This window comes from Molothrus ater, chromosome 3, assembly GCF_012460135.2.
Source record: "Molothrus ater isolate BHLD 08-10-18 breed brown headed cowbird chromosome 3, BPBGC_Mater_1.1, whole genome shotgun sequence".
Classification (NCBI taxonomy): Eukaryota; Metazoa; Chordata; class Aves; order Passeriformes; family Icteridae; genus Molothrus; species Molothrus ater.
Window position 1 is genome coordinate 48,045,684 of NC_050480.2, and position 24,100 is coordinate 48,069,783.

General features: G+C 40.0%; 1 protein-coding gene across 1 annotated transcript in view; it reads right to left on the reverse strand.

Moving 5' to 3' along the window:
* Positions 1 to 24,100, reverse strand: part of GRM1 (glutamate metabotropic receptor 1) — a 181,161-nt gene that overhangs the window by 23,801 nt on the left and 133,260 nt on the right. The window contains 4 exon segments of the mRNA XM_036379625.2: positions 7,308 to 8,238; positions 13,650 to 13,776; positions 15,662 to 15,830; positions 22,015 to 22,261. Coding sequence (XP_036235518.1) covers positions 7,308 to 8,238; positions 13,650 to 13,776; positions 15,662 to 15,830; positions 22,015 to 22,261 — 1,474 coding nt within the window.

Below are 24,100 nucleotides of genomic sequence, written 5' to 3' on the forward strand. Positions count from 1 at the left end.
TGTTGTATTTTCTTACATGAAATTCACATCACATTCACAAGAGAACTGGGTAAGAGCTGTTACAGTGCTACGTGTCTGCAAAATCTTTCATGGTTTAAGACCAGTAAAGAGCCCAGCATAGCCAGCAAACATACCAGCTGCTGAGAGAGAGATGTTTGGCATTAAAACCTACAGCTATCCTTTGTGAGCATGCAAGAGGCTTTCCCAAAAAGGCACTGCAACCTCAGAAAAGGGTGGAGGACTACACTAAATATAGAAGCTGGGTAAATGTTAGGGAGGGCTGAAATAGGAAGATGAATCAGGCCAGGCCAGGGTGCCCCCTGCCTTCCCTGTGACAGCTGGGTCACCAGGAGCCCTTCTAGAGCTGCCACATCTGCAACAACCTGTGAAGGAAGCAGACTCCTCCTGAGTGTGATGCAAAGGTGAACCAAATGTTCAGTGGTTTTGGAGCCCTATGCCCTGGTTGGGAGCTGGGAGCCTCAAAGCCATGGACCAGGACAGCACCTTGTGCCCCATGGTGCCTTTGCCCCAAAAACAGGGTGTGGCTGTCAGCATTTTATTGGAGACTAATGGAGAGATCAGATATACAGCAACGAATTGTTTAAATAAACAACCTTCTCTGTCCTGTACAATTTTGCCAATTTATTTTTTCTTTTCAATCTCTGTGTAAACTTCTCACTGGCAGAAGCTCACATCTTTTCTGCTGTTACAAAATTCTCTTTCATAATATGCCATTTCCCTCTGGGGTAAGCTTCAGTAGGATGGCTGTGCAGGCAAAGCAGGCTTAAGGGTCTTCTTGAAAATCCCTTGGAATATGGTGTTTTCCAAGGCCTGTAATGGTAAAAATTAGGGTCTGTCTTATTGTGTCTGCAATACTAGTGCAGGACACAAGAAGTTTACCCGCTGCATCAGGTTTCTAAATTGCAAAGCAAGGTAGTCTACCATCTCCTATCAGATTCAGCAATTGTCTCTATACTGGTTTGGCACTGTTGTAGGAAGGTAAAACTACATGAGATGCTAATTTGTGTAAGAAGCATTTAAAGATAATTCTTGTGTGCTGCAGGCTAGATGACACGCTTCAGGACCAAAGAAAATACTTCTCACCTTGGACCTGTCCTGAAGCACAGGATTTAATATATCACTTTTACAAGAGAAGGTACAATGGCAACCAGTTTTTATTAATCCTGCTTGCACTTTCCACTAAACCTACTCAGAAGTTTTGATACATTTTAGCCAGACTGAGTGAAAAATTACCTCTGTGGCTGTTGCCAGGTTAAAATAGATTGGTTTGTTTCCATTTCACCTACTTTAGCCTGTAGAGATCAGGACAAAAGGCATTGTTTTACTTACATTGCAAGTGCTTTCATGTATTCTGTTCACACTTTTCTCTCTCCCTCCTTGCCTCTGTAACCCCTGCTTAAAGACAGAATATTGACTGTGCAGAATAATAGCATGATAGTGAGAAGATGGAGTACTCCTGAACACTATTTCTGTGACAGGGCTGTTAGGTTGGATTAAGTGACAGTCTGTAAAATATCTACATTTGAGCAACTGCAGCAGAGCATGCTGAACATTTACTCTCTGGAAGCTACAAGCCTTGCCATGCTTCGTTGTGCACTTTCCTCCTCCCACACCATAAAAACCAGCAAAACAAAATCTTCTGGACATACTTGTGCTAAGATTCCCCTCACCACGTGTCTGTGGGAAGCTTTGAAAATGAAGGAGGTGAAGAGCCCAAAAGCCTTTATGGACTGTGAATGGCCAAGGGAAATGAGCCCAGAAAAGCACGGCTTGTAAGTACAGTTTGCTCAAGATGAAATGGCAACTCAGCAAGTCAATGTAAAGAGAAACATCAACTTCATAATACCTGGAGATAATTTTGTAACTGGCAAGACAAAAAAGCAGGTGGTTCCCTAAGCCATGTTAAGGAAGAGACATGTTACTAGACGTCAGTGAGAACCATGATTCTCAGTTAAAAAACTCTGTAGGAAGCCAGCACACAGGAAGAAAGGATAAAGGGAGGCAGAAGAAGTTACTAGGGGATGTTGGGTTGTCTGCAAATTTTTGTTGGAATAAAATAAATACATTTGAGATTTCTGTGGCCCAGGTGACTGGATGCCTGTGACAGCAGTCTAGAAGCATGGACTGCTGAAATGTGTGAAAAAGATAAATTACATGTTTAGAAGTACTTTAAATCAGCTATTCATTCCTAAAGGCAGACAGCTGGATGAAAAATAATTAAATGTAAATATACTAAAATTATAAGGTGTTGCAGTGTGATGTAATACCCTGTTTCAGCTATCCCAGTTCCTCCCTCAGGTGTGCCAACAACCTCTCCCTTCCCCTCCCCCTTGCCCCCTTGCTAAGTGCTGTCCGTCAATCTTAACGTTCCAGCAAGGGCATCGTTTGATTGGCAAAGTTCTAAAGATGCCTCTTTGAGCATCTGGCAACATTGGGCTATCCAGGTGTCACTTGTCCCCTGAGACTTCCCCCCTCCCACCTGGTTGGTGGCATACCTACCCCTTCCCTCCCCCTCTCCCCGGGCTTAAAAGACACGGCGACCACATGGTTTGTTGTTCTGTTGGAGCTGTTGCTGGATTCAGAGGTCTGTGTGCTACGAATAAAGCTCTGGATCAAAACCCTCCAGCAGGACCCATCTCCTTTTCCTTCACTTCACCTAAAGCCTTTCCACCAGAGGTAAACCTGAGTTCCTGCTTGCCTGGACTTGTTCCAAGTGCCAGCTGAAACATCCAGCAGCCAAAGGTGTCTCTGAGGTGAAACCACCACAGCTGCCACCCCTGGTCAAGCAGCAAGGGTCAGACGAGCCCAGGCACCTTCCATCTGCCAATATCGGGATCTAACTCCAATAATAAGGGAAAAGCAGATAGCCTATGCATTAATGTGGAGTCCTGGCCATTCAGTAAGTCTTGCTAGTTGGCTTCCTTTTAACTCAGATTTTGCTACATAATGTATATCAACAACTAAATCCTTACTAACTCTGATTCAAATTGCACTAAAATTGTGTCCAGACCTGGGGTCTCAACCATAAATTTTAAAATAACTTAGATGTGAAGACTGAGGGAGCAGATGAGCATCACTGCCAGACCTGGAACTTATTATCCAAAGACAAAAAATGAGCTTTCTCTCTGTGGCAACCCCCTACAGCACTCCTGGAGAAGTCATTTCCTGAACCCTCATCAGAATCAGCATCTGAAGTGTCACTGTTTTGTTTTTTTCTTCATCTAGTACAGAAGGGAGCATTCAGGCACTGTAGAAGTGTCTTTCTCTTCAAGCTCATTGACCTCCTCATAGACCAAAATAACTTTTGAGACCGAGAAGAAGGATAAAAATCTTAGCAAGATCCATACACAAATGTTTCCCTCTCACATCTGGAAAAAATAAAAAATAGATGCAAAAGGCTCTCCTAACAAATGCTGCTATGCCATCATCCTGTAACAGCCAGGATCTTGTAATACCTTCAAGCAGCAAAAGAAGAATAAATGTCCCCACAAAGCTTCAGTACAAGCAGCAGATATCCCTCTCTCTTCATCTCTCCTGATGGAGCTGCTCCATTTTTTTATACATATTTAAGTATTCATTTGACAAGAGGGAAAGAATGACAGTTGCTTGGTACTGAGGACACTCACAAGGGATCCCTCAGACCCAGATTCAAGCTCTCTCACAGAATTATACCAAGTATTTCCCAGGGGTCTGCACCACAATATTTTTATCTCTGTTCCAAAGTACTGCTGGACAAGTACACACAGAAAAGAGACTTGCCCTGGACAGTGCACAATCCAGTTATAAATCATCTACCTGGGAAATGAAGGAGATACTCTTAGCCTAAGTGAGCACTTTAACTATTGGGGTAAGATTCCCTCATAATTTCCCAATGTCTTCCTCTCTCCTTGGGGAAAAAATGTCCCCCCGGCCCAGGGTAAATACTTATCAGCAAAGACCAATTCTATGAAGTGTTTTGAAGGGCCAGAATTTTCTGGAAGTTTCTGGTAGTAGAATTTTCCACTGGAAAATTCCCAACCAGCTCTATGGAAAACAGTGCTGGTTGTAATTGCTCCTTGTTTAACTCAACCAAAGTAAGAGCAAGATCAAACCCCCAAGACTGCACATAACATCTTGAGAGTGCAACAGATCAGTAAAGGCAGTGTGCTCTGTTATTTATGTGAACACCAGTGTTACTAAGAAATTTATTTTCACTGAAACTGTTGGCAATGCAGCTGGGAGAGATATTTTTCAAGATTACTTTTTTGACCACTATGTCAGCACCAGAGGCAGCTGAAGGGTTTGAATTGATTAATTGATCCTGTGTTAGGAGACTTCCCTGGGGTCTGTCTTAATTCTTTTGCTCTACTTTAGGAAGGAGAAAGTAAGAATGTCTCATCTTGCTCTAGTCTCCAAGCTATACTAGTTAAACTAACAGCACAACATTGCATGAAAATGCTTTATGAAGGCTTATATAAGTTTTATCTGTCTTTGTAAATGTAAAACAGTTTCCATTTTTAAAACTAATTAAATTTAACTCTGTATCTCCACACCAATTTAATTTAGATTGATGCCACTTTTCTGTTTAGGAATTGGAATTCAATAGATTAAGCAGAGAAGAGATTTGATACAGACAGGAAAAGAGATGAAAACTGAAAAGCAGAAAAAGAAAAACAAACTAGGAAGAGGAAGAAGGCATAACAAGAAGATAGATTAATACATCTAGAAGAGAAATCTTCTGAGTGCGGAACTGCTGGCCTCTTATAGACAGAAAAATGTGGCCACAGTGAGACACTACTGAAGATTCTAGAAACAGAGCAACATACTTACAGAATTACTGAAAACATCACAAATAAATCCCAGATTTTGGTGTTTGACAAACAAACCAAACATAAAAGAAACCCACCCAAACCAAACAAAATCAAAACCATCAACAAACAAACCAAACCAAACCACAAACAAAACCATTGAAAATCAGTCTGAGATCATTCCTGTGGGCATTGAGCATGTACCAGCAGCTTTAGGTCCTGTTTCAGGAAGGACCTGATTACACATTTGAGTTACCTAAGTGCTCCCAAGGCTGCAGCAAATTCTACTTTTTCCTTCTTGATTTCCACAGCGACTCACTTTTTTATTTGTGTTGTCACAGTGTCCTCAGAAACTTTGCAATGGACTCAGCTAGGAGCTAAAAAACCCATCCAAAGCCCTGAAATTACTTCTTGTTTTGCCTTGTGACTTTATTTCCAAAGCTTCATGTTTATCTATTAAACTTCTTTCAGTTCTGCATGCCCATGAACAAAGCTGTCCTTTTCCATCAGCAATCCCAGGGTGCCTCTGCACCTGAGCTGGTTTAGGTGAACAACATGCAGTAACTGCACAAGAGCTTTAGGACAGAGGTGGGAATTTGGCTGTATAAAAGACACAGATGCTTAACCTGAGGGGAAAAAAGGCATATTAGCTAGGTATTGAGCTTTTAGTTTAGAAAAGCAACTTAAAACTCTGTAGACCTTTTTTTGCTTCATAACACTCATGCAGGCTTAACATAGAGGTCAAGAAAATCTTACTAAAATGATGTAACAAATAGCTAAAAAACTCAGGTAAGCCCTGTTGAGTTTTAAAGGTGACAATGATGAGGAAGAAGCTTAACTTTTGAACAAGATATAATATTCTCTCATAATAAGATCCGTATTCTAAGTATATCACATTTGGATCTTTTAAATTACTTTTTTTTTTTTAAATAAAGGTAGAAGAAGAATAAGCAGAACAGAGAATTAGTTATTAAGTCTGTCATGACCTAAAATATTCAAAAGTCCTCTTTTTTTGACAGGCATAACTTAAAGAAACCAACACTGTTAGCCAAAAACCACACTGCAGGGACACCACACTAGTTTCTTACAGATGTCTGAGTCCCTAGATAACTATAACTAAATAACTACCATAGAGTCAGAGGAAGGTGGATCAGGCTCCATCTTTCTATTTGCATGAAATTCATGCTCTTGGGCTACAGAGAGTTTTGGCCACCTCCCTGTAGGTGGTGGCTGTTAGGGCTGCTCCCTGCTCTCTCTCTGGCTAGCTCAGGAGTCAGCAGCCTTGCCTTGATGTGGCCTCTGTGGCACACTGAGCTGTGTATTTGGGTCCCTTATGTCTCCATTCCCTTCCCTTCTGACCCCCTGTCTAGCAAAAAAAAAAATAATTTAAAAAAATGTACTGAAGTAGCATAAAGACAAAATTGATCACAGCATGGGTTTTCTACAGCATTACCTCTATCACCAGGACAGATCAAAATGGTTCTTATGAAAACTGAATCAAAACCAACCTGAGTGACTCAGAAAACTACAGATCCCAAAAAACTGGAAATTAACTGAATTTTCGTTCTATTGGAAAGCTCAGAAATGTAGGTTTCACTGGTGCTTTTTAATTTTTTTTTTTAATTGAGACAAAAAACATCTAAGCTCATATGTACCCCTATAGTGCTTCTTTAAAGATTAAAAAACAGTAAGATAATAAAGAATGCAAATTTTCAGACGGCTCCTCACAGGGAGATGCTGTTTGAAGTAACAGTTCTACCTCCTGCTCTGCTGCATCTGGGTTGCTTTTAATTATTAGCAAGGAAAATAACGAGTTCCACAGATGTGAATGCAAGTTCATTTTCACCATCAGTTGACTTCTGCAACTTTCACACCAACGCTGAGTTTGAGAACATGGAGAGATTTACACAAATGATGAGTAAGAGTATTGCTCATAATGCTGAGTATTAAATAGAGCACAGGGATAGTATGGAGGATGGTTTTGAATCACAGTCATGAGGACTGTCACAATACACTACCTTAAAAACTTATGTTCAGTCCTCAGCTTTCACACACATTCCAGTGGCCTTAGGCAAGTACATGTGATTTAAAATCATTTAGACAGAGATTTCTTTTCTAAAAGGCTAAAGTAGCACTTCAGTTTGAACATAGTGCAGAGAAACTGCACATCAGGGCGTGAGATCCCTGCACACATGCACATGTGACAGGAAGATGCAAGAAGCTTCTATGGAGCTTGGTCACTCTGCCACTGCCTGACCTGCCCCAGCAGTACAGGGAGCTGAGCACAGGGCTCCTTCAGAGTAGGAGAGAAGATAATGAGCAACGTACCAATATCCATCTGAGGCTTAGAAATAAAGGGTCATTTCCACCTTCTCTGCTACACATGAAATGAAAAACTATTACATACCTTACTATTCAGCAGACTACAGTCAACCAAGAGAGGATGGCAAAGAGAGGGACATATATAGATAGATGTGTACCTGCAGTCAATCCACTTACTTTGGATTTCCAGCCCCTGGCTTCTTTCTCCGGAATATGTTGAGGAAAGTGTTGGACTTGCAAGGTGCCTTGCCATCCCCGACATGCATACGCACCACATCTGAGGTGGTGAAGGCACTGCGGACGTTCCTCTCGGGCTTGGCTATAATGATATACATCTTGGGAGTGAACATGCACCCCAGAGCCACTGTCACGCTCAGGCTCACTGCGAAACAGGTGGTGATGATCTTGTAGTTGCTCCCAAAATAGATGGGCACAAAGGCCAGCCAGATGATACAAGTGGTGTACATGGTGAATGCAATGTACTTGGCCTCATTGAAATTGGCAGGCACGTTGCGAGTCTTGAAGGCGTAGTACGTGCAGCTCATGATGAGGAGTCCATTGTAGCCCACAGGAGCCACGACGCCCAGGTTGCTGGTGTTGCAGATAAGGTAAACTTCCTTAATGCTGGGGTAGGAGAGGATGGGCATGGGGGGCTCCAGGATGATCAGCGTGATCACCAGTGTCAGCTGCACACTGATCAGGATGGAAGCGATGACCACCTGGGCCCAGGCGCTCATGAAGCGGGGCTTGCGGGTGCAGATCTTCTTCTTGCTGCCCGCCAGGATGCGCGCAATGCGGTTGGTTTTGGTCACCAGGGCGGAATAGCACATGGCGGAGGAGAGGCCCACCAGGAGGCGCTGGAGGTAGCAGGAGGTCGTGGTGGGTTTAGCTATAAGGGTGAAAGGGCAGACGTAACCCAGAAAGATGCCAGCCAGGATTATATAGCAGAGCTCGCGGCTGGAGGACTTGACAACAGGGGTGTCTCTGTAGAGCACAAAGATAAGGGTGACAAACATGGTGACCAGGATCCCCAGGCAGGAAAAGACCACAGCCACAATAGACTCTATATTGCTCCACTGGAGATACTTTACAGGGATGGGTTCGCAGCCTGCAGTGTACAGAAGAGAAACAGAGTGTTAGAAAGGCAGCTCCTGGAAGAACCTTTTTTTGCTGGATCTCAGTATAACCCAAGCATTAGCATATGTCTATGTGATGTGGATTATTAAAACCGTTTTACAAAGGAGTGAACTGCATGAAGGAAAAGTTTGGATTAATATGTTCAAAAAACAGCCATCCATTTTAGGTGTCCCAAACATTTTCTCACGATGCTGCAACAGGAAATTAGATTTGGAAATATCTGCTTTTAGAGGTACCTGATTACAAGCACAGAAGACCAAAGGTACAGCTGGGAACAGAACACAGACAAAGTCACCATCATCTCTTCATTTCAGCAGGGAAAGCATTGTTGCAAACAGGTAGGTTTTTTTACCTTCTCAGATTAACTTATTCAATCATTACCACAATCACTATAGTTTGATCTACTCCATTTTTTTTGAGAGTGATTTTATAAATACCATAAATTAATCAGAGGTCTGTGGATGGAAAAGTGGTAATAAAGCCAAAATTTTAACAGAACTATATCATAGATACTACACCTTAGCACACTTCTGCTTTTTTTCCTCTTCACAGTATCTCATTCTTATTTTGTCATTGTTTTCCCTCTAAATAATATAATTTAATTCTCTTGGAAGAGTCAAACCCACAGAATATGCATGCCTTTAGATAAAAACTGGAAAGACTCTCCTTTCTAACTAGTACAGATGTGCAAATATGTGAATCTAAGACAGATACTTAACTGCTCTCTCCCACACTCAAGTTAAAAGGAATCTCTGGATATCTTCCTCACTGTGCTGAAGTTATACCAGCAATAAACACTACAGAGAAAATAAAATCCTTGTGTAACAAGATGTTATGGTTGAGAGGCTGTTATGGACATCTTTCATTATGGCATTTTCTAATTTCTGTTCTTGACTTAGTAGTTCTAAAATGCTTTTAACATGTTCCTTTATCCCAAGGGAAGTATCCACAGCCTCTTCTACTTCTTGTTTCTGTCCTCCTCCAGTTTCCCTTTGACACAACTCAACTTTTCTGCCTTTCCCCAACTCTCAAGTATCTTTCCTCCCAGTCCCTCACCATCCCTGTCTCTGTTCACCTAACAGTTCAGGTTTTTTAGCCACCTCTCCACCCAGATATCTTCATTACAAACTGCTGCTCCAGCTTTTCTGGTCCTGGACTGGCTGCTCACAAACTCTGCCTGAGTTCTTGGACATGGCCCAAAAGAGCAGGGAATAGATGGTAATGCCAGCAAGCTTGTGAGAGAAGCATATTTTCCTCTAATTTTTGCTGCTAGATCTTAACAGGGGCCCTGATGTTGTGATGGGCAAAAGTTGTGCTCAGTCCCTTCCTCCTGAGTGTGGAGTGTATTTGCAGAAACCATCTATGAAAAAAAAGTTTCTGAGTCCCACAGTTTTGCCTAATTTATATGCATCTTCCATATGGTGACAAAAAGTACCACTAGATATTTCTACTCTAATGTAGATACCTGTATTGTAATGTAAAGTCCTTCCTTCCAAATAATTGAGAAGTAAGACAAGGTATGGATGAGGGTTGAACAGTTTTACTGTAACCTCATTTTGAGAAACAGGAGAGAATTTATTTTTTTGTTTAAATTAAAAAAAAAAATTAGCCCAAGGCAAAGTCCTGACATGGAAAATTTCTGCTTGAACTTTTAATGTCTGCCAATGTCATGTGAACTGAAAGAAGGTTTTGTAATTCTGTCCACTTTGTCTCCAAGCTGACTTAACTACAGGTGCTGTTCTTACATATGCCCGTAACATGAAAAACATTAGAGATTATAGCACTGGCTACCAGAGGTCTTATTTTATAAAGAAAATATTATAAAACAAAGAGAAAATTTTATAAAGAAAATTAATTTGCTCAATATGGTCTGTTCAAGACTCAGGAAATCCGTACTTCTAACCAATACTCTTGTGGTGAAATAGGAAGGAGAACCTCTTTATTAGAAGTGTGAACCTTTGGCCATTGGCTTTAGCAGCCCTGACTGGAAGCTGGCTCCTCTATGATTTAATAAAAGACTAAGGATCAGAAGCTCCTGCTCATTGATTAGTACATGTGAAGCTCTTCTCATACAAGAATCTGGTCAGTCATTGTTGGAAGGGTTAAGTTTTAATATGGACTTTAAGCTTAACAACATAAAGACATACTCATATTACTCCATTTTAAACTATATTTTCAGGGGCTTAACCCAGATCCAACATGGTAGTTAAGCCTATCATTTACTCTAAGCTTATCCCATGTAAGATTTGCTTAGAAATGTTTCATTAAACCAGTGTAATTCCTGTGTACCAGCAAGCCCAAGAACCACATATTGTACAAACTGCAAAAAGTTCCCTAGGCTGCTTATTACCAGCTAACAGTTGTTGGTTGTCAGCACCTGTGAAGGTGGGTCATTTCCCAGCTAGGAGAAAGTGGGCTCTGGACCCCCACTGAGACTGGGGGAGGACACTCAGGAAATTGTGCATGCATTTACAAAACAAAACAAAACAGCCCCCTCAACAATTAAACCAAACCACAAAAAAATCAGAGCAAAAGCTTCACAGTTAAAATTTTCTGGTAAAAGCTATCTGGTAGTTTTCATGTACTATTTTCCCTGCATTTTGACTGTGAATAATTTCCAAGATCAGAAGGCTAATAATTTTTTTTTTTTTTATTACTATAATCATAGCACAAGGACGATAAGAGATACTATGATCTTTTGTGAGGTCATTAACCCATCCCAGGGAACTGTTGGCTCCAAAACCTTATGATTCTTTTCATAAGACTATAAAACTTCATTTCCTATCTTGTTTTATTGCTTATTTAAGATGATTTATGTAAACTGAGTTTACTAGTTTGACATTCATCCATCTTATATTCTGGTACTATAAAAGATTTCTCTTGGCACAAGGTCTAAGGTACTGGCTTTAGTGACTATTTCTCAGGTCAGGTTTTCATCATCTATGGTGAGAAATCCTTTGTGTCCACTGAGTCCATTTCACTGCATTCATATTTAAGGGAAGCAATCTAAAAAAATTGTGTACATTTAAAAATAAAATTAAAATGTCATGAAATGATTGCTGAGCCACAGAGACTGATTTCAAATGGAGAAAATGAGCACCTTGAAAAGCATGTCTTACAAAATAGGTTAGTATGTGCATCACATTTCTTAAAAGGATTAAGGATTTTAGAGCCTCCATCTGGGATGGAAAATGAGTCTAAAGCCACATACATGTTTAGCATTTAAGATTTAAGGCAAAGGGAAAAACAATCTGCACTGTGATATGTTACCGCCTGTGTCTAGATGCTATGGTGACTGTCAGGGTATGAATACAACACATAAAATCAAGCTATAAAAACACATTTGATGGGAGTCCTGGCAAGAAAAGAGAATTCCAGATTAAATCATACCAATGGTGACTCCCACAAGGTTCAAGAGACAGAGTTTATCTAGATAAATCCCCTTCTTCTAAAGATTAGGATAGCATCAGCTTCCTTTCACAGCTTTGTACTTTGTAGTATAGTTCAAGTAAATCAATTTTAGGGGTTAAAAAAGAAGGTTTTTTTCTTCAATTAGACAGACTGAAGAAGCTGTGCGGGAGCAGACTGCCATTTCAATGTTCTCTAGGAAATAAGTCGATGGCTATGCTGTCATTTGGCTGAGGTTACTGTGATTTCAGAACAGCAGCAGTCCAGTCTCCTTGCTGAGAAGAAACACAAATCAGCAGGTCATCTACTGATTTCATTAAAAGTTAATAGATTGCAACATGCCCTGGAGACTTTTTCCAGCACTGATTCTTTCCGCAGCTCTTTTCAGCAGTGCCTGTCATTTTGACATGACCCCTTTTGAGCAACTCTGAGCAGCTGGTAGCTCTGAACCATATTCTTTCAAGTGCATATTGATCTCTCACCAGGTTTTTGTTCTGGCTTCTTTTTAATCAATAGATCCCTTTTTCTTCCCTGAAGAGTAGGTACAAGCAATTCTGTGAACCTCCAAGACCAGCAAAACCTGATTGTGTATGGATATGTCCTAGGAGCAGGAATTAAATATGGGCTTTTCAAATAGTCAGGCCATGTATGAAAGGTTCTGTGGATTTTTTTGTGTTTATTAATACCAGATGTGTTTCTGTGATTTAGGCCCTTACAGAATATATTTTTCATTAACTCCTCTCCTTACAACCCCCTGACCTGAAACCTGAAGAGTCTGAGAAGATTTCTGTATCCTGACAAATCTGTTTGTTTAGCTGCATACCAGAGCACGGGCAGAGCAGGGTGGTGGGAGTGGAAGGTATGGAAAATAGACATTTACACACACACATCTGGGACACAACCATAACTTATTTTCCATGGAAAACCAAGTCAGACAATGGGTCACATTTACCCGTCTCTTGTGATTAATACTGTATTTTTACCTGGAGAAGTAGATAGTTTCCCTCTCAAAATACATGCTCTGAGAGCTCATTTGGCTTCAATTACTAGCTTGAAGTATCTTATAGAAGAAAATAACTGAAGTTTGAGGATTTTGTCTATGTGCTAAAAGTTGCAGCAATATCTGTCAGCCAGTCATGGTAAAGACGTGTTAAGTTGCACATTTGATCTTTGGCTAGGTGTTTAGATTGTTTCTGTGACTAGAAATAATGTCCTGCTGAATGCTGACATCCAAGATTTGCAGAGGTGACATGGGGCAGAGGTGACTCTAATCTTTCATAGTGATACAAAGCAAATGTTAAGGTCACGGTGATGCTTCTCAATGTGTTGTAGCTTTTTTTGGGGGATAGTGGCTGCTGCAAAGCCCAGAGCAGAAGTGGAGGTTGACCTTGATAGGTAAAAAATAAACAGAAGGGTGCCAAAGCATGCAACTCATTTAAGGCATATACACAAGGGCAACTTAACTTATTCCAGACAGCTTTTCTCAGGATTTTGTTAAAATTCCTCTTGCTGGTGGGTCCAGTGAGAACGATCTTTATACCAAACAAGAGTCCAGTAATCAGTTACTGAAGGTCCTGAAATCCCAGATAAAGTGCTACTAATTGCATGGTAAAATGGTCAGAGAAGAGTATCAAGTCAATATGACAAGAATGCACTGAACTCTTGCGACAGTCACTGCTAAATTGCAGCAAATGCTGCTGAGGTCACTAGAGTCTAAACAGCTTTATAAATACTTGTGCTGAATGAAGGAAAGGAACAGACAGACTATAACATTTCTTTTTGGCAGAAATTTTGCTGTCTTTATTGTCTCTGCTGTTGCACTAAGCTGAAAGACAGTCACCCTAAACTGCAGTGGAACATGTGTCCAAATATGTACCTTTAATATCTCTGCGTGCTGCCACCTTACTGTCCAGCACACAGCACTCTCCTCTTGTCCTGCAGGAAAAGAATGTGTTTGGAGGGACACACGCCTACCTGTCAGGTCAGCATTTGGCCACCAGCCGAGCTCACAGGCTTTACAGGTGAATTCATCCTGAACAAATTCATTCTCCTTGCAAGCAGTGCAAATCCAGCAGCAGCTCACTTCTCCTTTCCTGATCACCTGCAATACAAAATACATCCTCGGTTCTGATCCTCTATCAGAAAACAAAGAGGCACACACCCTCACCCCCCAGCAAACACATTACACAATACAGTGTTTAAAACAAGACAGGATTCCTGGGTATGGCACATTTCAAACAGCTAGAAAACACCAATCATGACTTTGTATCGATCCCTGTATTAAAATCTGTGCTAAGGATTTCAAGGATAACCTCTAGGGCCAATTTTATTTTGTTTTGAGGAGAGCTGTTCTGAGTTAAAAGTACAAAACCATTTTCCCTCTCTACAGAGGCATGGTGAATGTCATATTTTCAATCAAACTTGAGGTTTAATCTGTGAGATGGCAGAGGTCAGGACAAGCAGCTCAGCCCATGCTTAATATCTATTGCATAGTAAAAAGCAGTAAACAAATTCAAAGGTTAGAATCAGGAGAAATAATGCATATAAATACATGTCTATACAGGTACACACAAGCACATTCACATAAACATACATTCCAATTGATTTGGAAGTCTCCTTGGGGTTCATAACACAAGTGAAAATAGAAATTAAAATAAGAACAAATTACAAAACATCCTGCTAAAAGGATCTATTGGGTTTTAGCAGAAAAAAAAAAAAAGCAAGCAGTGACCAACCTCATGCTTCACAGCAGCTCTTTTAGGGACAAATGTCCCTGAAAACTTTCTTTCTTTGCTGTGAGGGCTGCTAAATGTCATGATCCAATGCTGAAAAGATTATTTCTTTGTCTTGATTCCTAGTTTCATTACCCTGAGGCTGAAAGAAAGATTAAGGATATCTCTGGCTCCTAGGGCTCTGACAAAAACTCTGTCCTTGTTTGCCAGGAAGGAGGAATCCAGTCTTTTCTTCCAGGTCTTCCTATCCATCTATATGCAGAGATGAGTACAGTAATGAAATGCAAAATTTTGTTTTATTGAATACTAGCTTTCTGGGCTTTTTTTTTGTTTGTTTGTTTAACATTTCCTCATGCAGTCTGTGGAGAGAGTCCAATAGGCTTCAAGAAGAGCTGAAGCTGGCATTTTTTATGCATAGTGTTTACATATACACACATACACAAACTGCACAACCTCAAAAACAGAAAAAAGATGTTTTGGAGGGTGGTAAATACCAATAATGTTTCTCCTCCAAGATGTTGGATTTTGTCACTGTGCCTTTGCCAAATCATCAGTTGCTTATTCTTTAGAGTAGCAATATAGAAATAAAAAGCAGCAAATGTGCTTATTAAATGAAAATAGAAAGGGAAGTCTACTCTAAGGAGATTTTGCTGAATGGCTTCATGCCATTTTAAACGTAATGCATCCATACCATTCTGAGAGTGGTGAAACACGTCTTTATATCATCCAGACATGACTGGTAACAAATTATTTGTAGCCTGATGCAAGTGCTACTGTTTGGTGAAAACAGAGTTATTTCATTTGTGTTTCCATACATCCTGTTGTGAACATGAGATATAAATAGGCAGGGGGCTTGTTGGAATTTTTTTTCAACTTTTCCTTGCAGGTGTAACTGCTGGAACAAAATACTGGACTCCTGTGGGTCACAATATTTTCAAGATCAGCCCCCAGGTGAATCACAGCCACTGAATGTTGTAGGCAATGACTAAGTGAAAATCTTTCTCACATAAGGTGAAACTCAAATTCTGTCACACTAGAAGATTCTGCATCTGTACAAAGGGTAATTTTAGAAAACATAGGCCTGTATATGCTGTTGTTAAAGAAAGATATTAGTCTAGGATTCTATCATTTTGGCATTCCTGAAGGAAAGGAAGTCCTACCCATTGGCTGGAAAGGAGCTTGCTTGGGTTTAGGTAAAAAACACTGACTGGATATTCCTATTTCTACAGCAGAAAGTAAGTGTCTGAGGCACACCTTGATCTGGCCCTTCAGGCAAGGCTCGCTGCACACTGACCGGACCATTCCGCTCTTATTCATCTGAATCCTGTAGTCATCAATGTTGAGCACGCCCTCGTGCCAGGTCCCAACGAGGACATAGTCGTAGCGGTTGGGCTCTATGTACTGCAGGTTCATGATGTCATATCTGCAAGGAAAAAAACAATGAGTCACTGTTCTGCAACATAAAGGACATAAATTTACCTTGCTCTTCTTCTTCTGCCTCTAAATATTCAAGTTATCCCCTAATTCCAGGGACTTGTGTTTCACAAAAACCCAAAATCCTTTAGGATTTGCAGCAGAATCACAGGAAGCGTCAGCTCCGATTTGCACACAAATGCTGATTGCCTGCCTTGCTTGCATAAAATTATGGCTAAAAAGTTGCATGTCCAGGAAGAACTGTACACCAAAGACAGTAAACTCTGCTGAAGATGCATGTGTAGGCAATGTCTGGGTGCTGCTAGTTCAAATAATTTGTGAAAACTTCTTTAACCTTCACTTTGTGTCTCCGTGCAGGCTGGTTGTAAAATATAGCCCTTGCTGGGAGCTCTTAAGCAGAAATGCTCAGACCAATCAAATTGGTTTGCCGTAACTTAGCTGTAAGCCCTAAGTTCGACCATTCATTTCATGCAGCCCAGTGATCCTGTCAGGAAAAGTTAGCACCTCAGTCTCAACATTTACTTTCTCACCCTAGGCAAGGAGGAAAGCACTTCCCAAGGCTAAGGTAAGGGAAGCATAAAAAACTGCTACAATAAACATCCAGCCTGCCCCATTGCCTTCAGTGTGTTGGACCTGAGGTGTGTGCATCCCTTCTTGATATTTATTATATTCATTCTTTCACCCACAGAATGTAACTTGATTCTTAGTAGAAAATAAGCAAGAATGGAAGAATGAATGTTGGAGCGTGTACAGAGAGGAAGAACCACAAAAGAGGCTAAACCCACATCCTGGTCTCTTAAGATGGGAAGGGGGAGGACTTTGTTTAATAAATGACAAGAGAAAGAGCACTGAGAACAAGAAATCAGCATTAAAGCGAAAATAAAGCATCTTATATTTTCCAAGCCTGGGATCTACTGCCTTGCTCTTCTGTACTTGGATTATCTCAGTCTCCAGAGAAAAAAAATCTTTTGTTTATAAACGGGCATTGCTAATCTGTACATGTGTTAAGAATGAAAGGTAAGGTAAGCAACGTACAAGCCATAAATAAAATTGGGATGTTTGGTTGTGAGCAAAGAGAGACATCCTTTTGTTTCTTTTCCATTTTGAGGTTCAAATATGCAAAATTTCAACTCTCTCTGCACTTCACAGAGGGAAGAGGTGCTAGATTTATTCTCTAGAGTAGAACAGAGTAATTTTCTTAACTAAGTCTTTGTTGAAGATGATTTAAAGAAATGCATATTTACAGCTGTAATTAGACCTCAGTTTTGCAAATACGCGTGCTCAGATAATGCCAGTGCCACTGCAGAGCTCCATTGAATCATGTGTGAAAAGGACCCCTGCCACTGAGTTCAATGGAGCTCCAAGCAGGAGGCAGCTCCATTGGCTGGGAATTGGGCACTAATCAAGGCATTGCTTAGGAAACGGGTAAATTTCAAATTCATTGGAGAACAATTGCTTCTCATATCCCAGCTCTAACACTAAAGGAAGCGCCTAAAAAAAGAAATGCTGTTTCCAGGCTTGTGAAGAATCAGGATAACAAGAAGCAGTGAAAGTCAGGCATTTCATAATGGATGCTCAACAGACAAGAGTAAAGCTCAGTAGAAATGTGCATTCCTCTTCCTAGCAAGGAAAATGTACTTGGATTTCAGTTTGACCTTATATTAAACTGATACAAAATCAGTTACTCTGGGCTGGAAAATTAATTCAGGAAGGGGAATAAAAGATTGCTAAAACCTCACATTCCCTTAATGGAATTTTTGAGTCCACATACTTTTTTCATTTTTACAAAAACACATTGCAAGGCACAGAGTGACATTAATGCAATATCAATTAAGAGGTTCTCCTGTGTTCTTGTAAACTATTCCCTTTCCTATAGGTTACCTGTCAAAGAATAAAGTATGTAGATTAAAAGCTCTTACACAGCCTTGCGTTATGACAAGTTGTAGTACAATGTTTGCAGCTTTGATATGCAGCTTGAATTTTAAGTAGAAAAATGTGGTCTAGCAAATACACTTGGTATATGGAGATGTGCTTAAGTTCTTTATCCTTTCCTTCTTTCTTAATGAAAAATCTGTGCTTCGGGCAAAGACAAATTCAGTGCTGGAATACCTCTTCCCATCCCCTTTCTCACATACATACAACTTGAACAACTTTGGGCTGTGTCCATGCTAATAATTATTACCCCAAAAGAAGATTTGACAAGAGTTGTGAGGCTCTCAGAGAGTGAGACTTCTTGGAGGCAGTTGTATTTCACACACATGGCAGCATTTAAAGAAGCCATTGAAACATCCAGCAGGAAAAAAATTAATCCTTCTTTTAACATAAGAGCAAGCTCTCTGGTATATTGGGAAATGATGTGACCCAGTAGGTGGCGTCTTATGAGCAAGTTACTTGTAAGGCAAACCAGAATATAAATCAGCTGGTCACAGGCACACTCTTATTCCGGTTAATCTGAGATAGCTGAAGTTACCTTTTCCCACAGCCATAATACCTGACTGATACTTATGTTTGCTATCCTGAAAGACAGGAGGGAAAAGAGATGCTGAGCAATGCTGGGATGTAAATGGATGAAATAACCACCCATTAATCCAAATTCTGAAATAAAAATGCATATTTGAAAAAAAAAATTGTTTACATGCAAGTTTGAAGGCCTTGCATAAGGCAAAATTTGATTATTCATTCAAAGCACTGGGGTAGGTAGCGTTTTCATGACTGAAGCCTGAACAGCTGTTGGAAATTTTGAACTAAATAGACTTACATGGTTCTAAGTCCAAGTCTAGTTAAGATGAAATGTTAGTTAGGTGAAACTTTTGTCTTAGTTTGTGAACCTCAGCATTTCTCCATATATCAAAGGTTCATTGTTGAGGCTGAAAGTTCTCCTGCCTGTTGTCACAAAGCATTTTATGGTCAGAGGTCTATGGAAATCATTTGCTCTAGAGGGGAAAGGAGGAAAGGTTCTTCATACCAACCACAAGATAAAAGGAGGCAATTACCTAAAACAGACCAAAGCTAAAAGATATGTCTTATTCCAGAGAAGGATGTTGTGTTGACTATTGCATCCTTCACACCTTCTCCAGCCATTTCTGGAAATTTGAGTGATGTGATTGCTACAGAGGAAGTAAATGGGAGATACGCAATGAAAGTAAAAAGTGCAGTAAATTTACCAGCATGTTCTTAATGACAGTATAGAGAGCACAGACAGCTGAGTTTCCAGAGTTATATCCATGGCATTTTTTCCCAGAGGCAGTGCAGCCAGCTAAATGCTGCATTTGTGCCCTTCCAATAAAAGTTTCCTTTGTATTTCTGCATAAGAGATATTCAAAGAAAAGATTCTTCACAGAAGAAATACACACTTTGTGTTTTCCAATCTCATTTTGATAAAAACCTTGAAAGAATGAATTGAGCCTGAGACAGAAAAAGAGTTGTGTCTAAACAAATGGTTAAGGCTTCATGAAGCTGTATGGGTTTCAAAACAGAAGATTATGGGAGTACCACACTAACATAATTATAGGCAACTCTATCTTCTCTGCTCATCATGATGACAATTAAGATTTTGTGGGAGTCAACTGCTCAAAGAACCTCACAGATTTTGAAAATTATGAGAAAGTTTGCTGCCTTCTAAGAGGAATATTATTTCACCTTGGGAAGTTGATTTGTTCACATGATTTGAGGACAAGATGTGTAAAAACATTTTACACATTTGTGTGACATTCTTGCACTTGCATAGAGAAGCCAAAAAACAAAGAAATTTCATAGCAGACTGACTTTGCTATATTTAGGTTTTGTATGTGGTCCATTTTGCTAAGGTACAAAAACTCCTGGGAATTGACACTGTGCTATGGTCTGTTCACTGATGCATGAAGAGACTTTCCACACAAAGCTGTGGAAGCACTACAGCCATCTGAAGCTACAGATGAGTCTGTTAAACTGCTGTTGCCATACAAGGATTTGACAGACTGTGCAGGTCACAGTTCATATACACACAGCAATTCTCTGATACCATATTGCCCATGTTATAAATGCCACAGATTGATTCAAGGATTACAGAATGAATAACAAAAAGGTTAATTGAATTTCCTTGCCCAAACTTGCTAGCTGCAACTGTGAAAATATAAATGAGGATCAATAACAAAAAAATCCCTACCTAAAAAAAACCTATCAAATTCTAAGTAGGCCAGGGAATCAAGAAAAATGAACCTTGCTATAGACAAAAATGATGGATGGAATAAATTCTATCATTCTGGCATACTCAGAGGAATATCCTGGTATAAACTCTCCTATGTTTTAAATTCAGCAACTGTTCAATCTAATTTTATGCTTGGTACAGATGAGAGTTGTGGAAATGCTCTTGGGTGACAAAATAATAAATCAGAATTAGGCTAAAATTGGAAAATTACATCTAAACATCAAACCAAATAGCTAACAGACAGAAAACGTAGCATGTGCAAAGCTGGAGTAATGCTTTTATGGACACGAATAGTGTTCAAAAAGCATAAAGCTACACTAAGCAGTAATTTCTCTGTATTATCTAAATTATAAGTGCAAAGACTTGATTTATGCATTTATGATGATAAGTATGTGGTCAAATGTAAGGGAATTTCTTGCTTTACTTTCAAAGTCTAACCTCAACTCATCTGTATCTTCAACTAAAAAATTCTGAAGTCAATGCTCAACAAGACCAAACTGACTAGTTTTTTGTCACTAATTAAATGTAACAAACTGTTTAAATGTATATATGTTGTCATTATATTGCAAAGGTCCCATATTGCTGTCTCCTTCGTGCAAGCATTTCATACCTCCTTGACATTTCCTATGGGCAGCTCCTCTAAGCACTGACTCTTCCTTCTTCTCACAGAAGCCAATGGACTCCAGCTCCCCCTCAACCAGCCAATCCACTCTTTTAAACCACTCTTCTTTTTATTGGTTACAGCTGTGGCCTGTTAAAGTCAGGCCTGCTCCTAATCTTTAATAATTGGCCCAGCTGCAACTCTTTAGGGGTAAGATTACTTTCTATACAACCTTTATTTTCTTATATTCTATCCCCCTACCTATATACTGTTTAAATATGAAAATAGAAAAAAAAAAAAACAATCTAGAAAATGGCAAAATATTGGCCAGTTTTGCTAATAAAACCTAGTAATAGAGATAAGAGTTGTTTTAAGACCACTGTGTCTTATGAATACTCATTGGAGGCATGGAAAGACATGAAAACTCTTGTTTGCTCCAGAGCCCTTCTTTGTGTGGTGCTGGCACTCAGATGCACTTATGCAATAAGCCCAAAGATGGAGTGAGAGAGCCTTTTATAGCACTTCAACAACTCAGTAGGAAAACAAACTTCAGTGAAGCAATCCCTGGGTAGGTTTCAATTAATAATGGACTTTGTACTTCAGCAGCTGAATTAAATGTATTTGTAAAAAAGAAAACAAAGAAAAAAAATCCCTGTGTTAAAATGGAACGCACAAAACTAAATGAAAGGAAAGATCTCTGCCAGTTCGCTACCATAAGAGAAACAAAGGTGACATCCAAGTCCACAAAGGTGCTGCCTTACCCACTGCTGGGGTACATCCTGTGTCTGCTGGGGAGGCTAAACAATAGCAGCTGCCACAGCTGGGACCAGACCCCAAATGAGTGAAACACAGAAACTTCTGCCAAAAGCCCCCTATTATTTGTCCTGCTCTACACAGACCTATCTTTAAATTCAGGGACTGATCTGATTCTATTTGGAGTGAAACAGCTTAAGGAGATCATAAAGGATCTTACCAATCAACACTAGTCTCTCGCAAGGTTTCAGCAGAGCTCCAGTTGAAATAGATGAGCTCTACAGCCCTCTATTCAAAACCATGTCAGGTAAATTCTTTATTAAATTCCAATCATTTGTAATAGGCTTTATACATGCTAAAACCCTGGTACTGAGACCCAATAGTACCTTGCACACCAGAAGTCTGTGAGTTAGAAGGTTTTTCATCTCCTGTAACACCAGAAATTTATAAGCTCTACTGTAGTTCCTGTCCCAATACAAGATACCATGTGTTACCAGTTATTCCAGGCTATTGGAAAGAATGGTCCATGCTTTATGCTTCAGGAAAAAAAGCCAAAGAAATCTACATCACCAAGCACAGTAACATTCCCACTTCCCACCCTCTGGTTTAATAGTTGAGATGAAACCTCTTTACCTTCCAGGGGCATCTCCCTTTTCATCAAACCAAACTTCTTCTCCAGAAACACCAATGAATGAGGATTTGAGGAGGAACTCCAGGAGCTTGCTGCCATCAATTGGCTTCATAGCATCACACAGTCCAACGTGTCCGGGGCAAAGGGAATGATGCATGTTCTGCAGCCCATAAGCCATAGCATATATTGCATTGATGACAAATCCCATTTTACTGTCCTGCACATAATTTTCTTCTAAGCTCTCGTTGCCTACAATGGTAAGAAAAAAAGGGTTGTTATAAAGATCAAATTACATGAAAATATGAAATAACAACGATATATAAAAGGGATTTCCTTCTTTCTCTTACTAAGCTTTAGAGGTATAAACAAGGTGCCAGTCAGGGATTTTTAAATAAACAAACAAACAAACAAACAAATAAATAAAATACATAAATACATAAATAAATAAAACACATGCCCACCACCACCCCAGAGATCTTGAATTCATTAAAAGTGAAATGCTTCATGAGAAATCAACTATTTAATCAAGTTGTCATCTTTTGATTCTCTTTTGTCATTTTTTTTAATTTTTCCTTGTCATTACACAATATTATTTATTTTAGGAAAGGTTAATCAAGAAGATAGATTTCCACTGAAATAATTTTAAAGTGATTTCTTTGAAAAATTGACTTTTTGTTACATTTGAAGTTTTTATTTTTAATCTCCTGTTTTTGAGGGTCAAGACAGCAATGTCCCTTTCAGTGTTAATAACTAAACAATGTAAATCAACATCACTTCTCCAGTTACCAGAAACAGTCCTTTTAGTTAAAAGTGGTACTAGATATGCCAGTATGGGGTTGCAAAAAAAAGTCAGCCAAAGTTTGAAACACTAAGTTTTTGTGCAACTGCAGCAGGAGCAGACACTGAAGTCCCCTTCCTCTGATCAGAAACAACATGGCAGCAGTGGTTTTCTCCCCACATAGGTTTTCCCTCTGATCTGCAGCTGGGCCAGCACTGTCAGAAGGCGCTATTCTTGGACTGCACTTCACATCAGAGACCCTGCTGGGTCCTGGGCTGCTCCCTGCTTGCCTCCTGCTAGCTGAGCTGCTGCAGGGCACTGCCAGTGCTGACCCCACGGGACTGCAGACCTGTGCTGTGGGGCCCAAGGCAGCTTGGAAGTAAGAAACCTTCCAGTTTTGCTTGTTTCCCCTTGAGTCATTCAACAACAATATGCTCCAGACTGCAAGTTGCTTTTATCTGCAGGCCTCCCACGTTACTCGATGTTTAACAGGCAGTGGCAATCCAGCCTCTGTTATTTTGTCTCAGGAACACCTTGTGTACACCAGGGAAGTAGGATGTGTGAGAGACTAGCTGTTAACTGGGACTTCTTGAATCCAGGCTGGAGAAGATGTTTGCCATTTTAATATGATGGAAGGAGGTAAAAATCTGCAAGTTCACCAAAACTTTCAAATTGAAAAATAGTTCCTTACCCCAATGCAGCTATTATATGTCTTTCAAATCAAACCATGAAGACTGTCCTTACATTTATCATTGGAAAAGGCTCTGATTTGGTAGGTCTTTTCAGCTTGCTTGCCCTAAAACTCAGAAATTTCAGTTGAGAATTCATAGGACAGCAGAGAGTGCAAATGCAGGCATGTCTATCTTGCTTTCCCTGGGTTGCATTGCAGCTGGGCAAGAAAATTTTGCCTCAGTAACTATTTCACATATGAGCTTAACATAGCAAACAGACATGATGGTGAATTTAAAAAGCTTTGTGAATATAGCATAATCTGACTGAATGAGTTCATGTGCTCCTCACTACCATACATTCACCACCAGCATCACCAAGCAAGGAGCAGCTTGAAAGAAAGCAGAAAAAAATTCTTTCCAGAGGCAATGTATCTGTAGCTTTCTTTGTGAGAAAAGGTTCACAGCTCCCATTCAAATCACATGAAACAAACACCACTCAGATTCATGTTGAGAAACACAGAAAAAATAAAAAATTCTTGTATGCAAGATGACAGAACATTCACCCAGGGAAGCAGAGAGCATGCCAGTGCTTGTGCACCCTCACTTATGTACAGCATGTCCTGACATTTGTATGCCTGT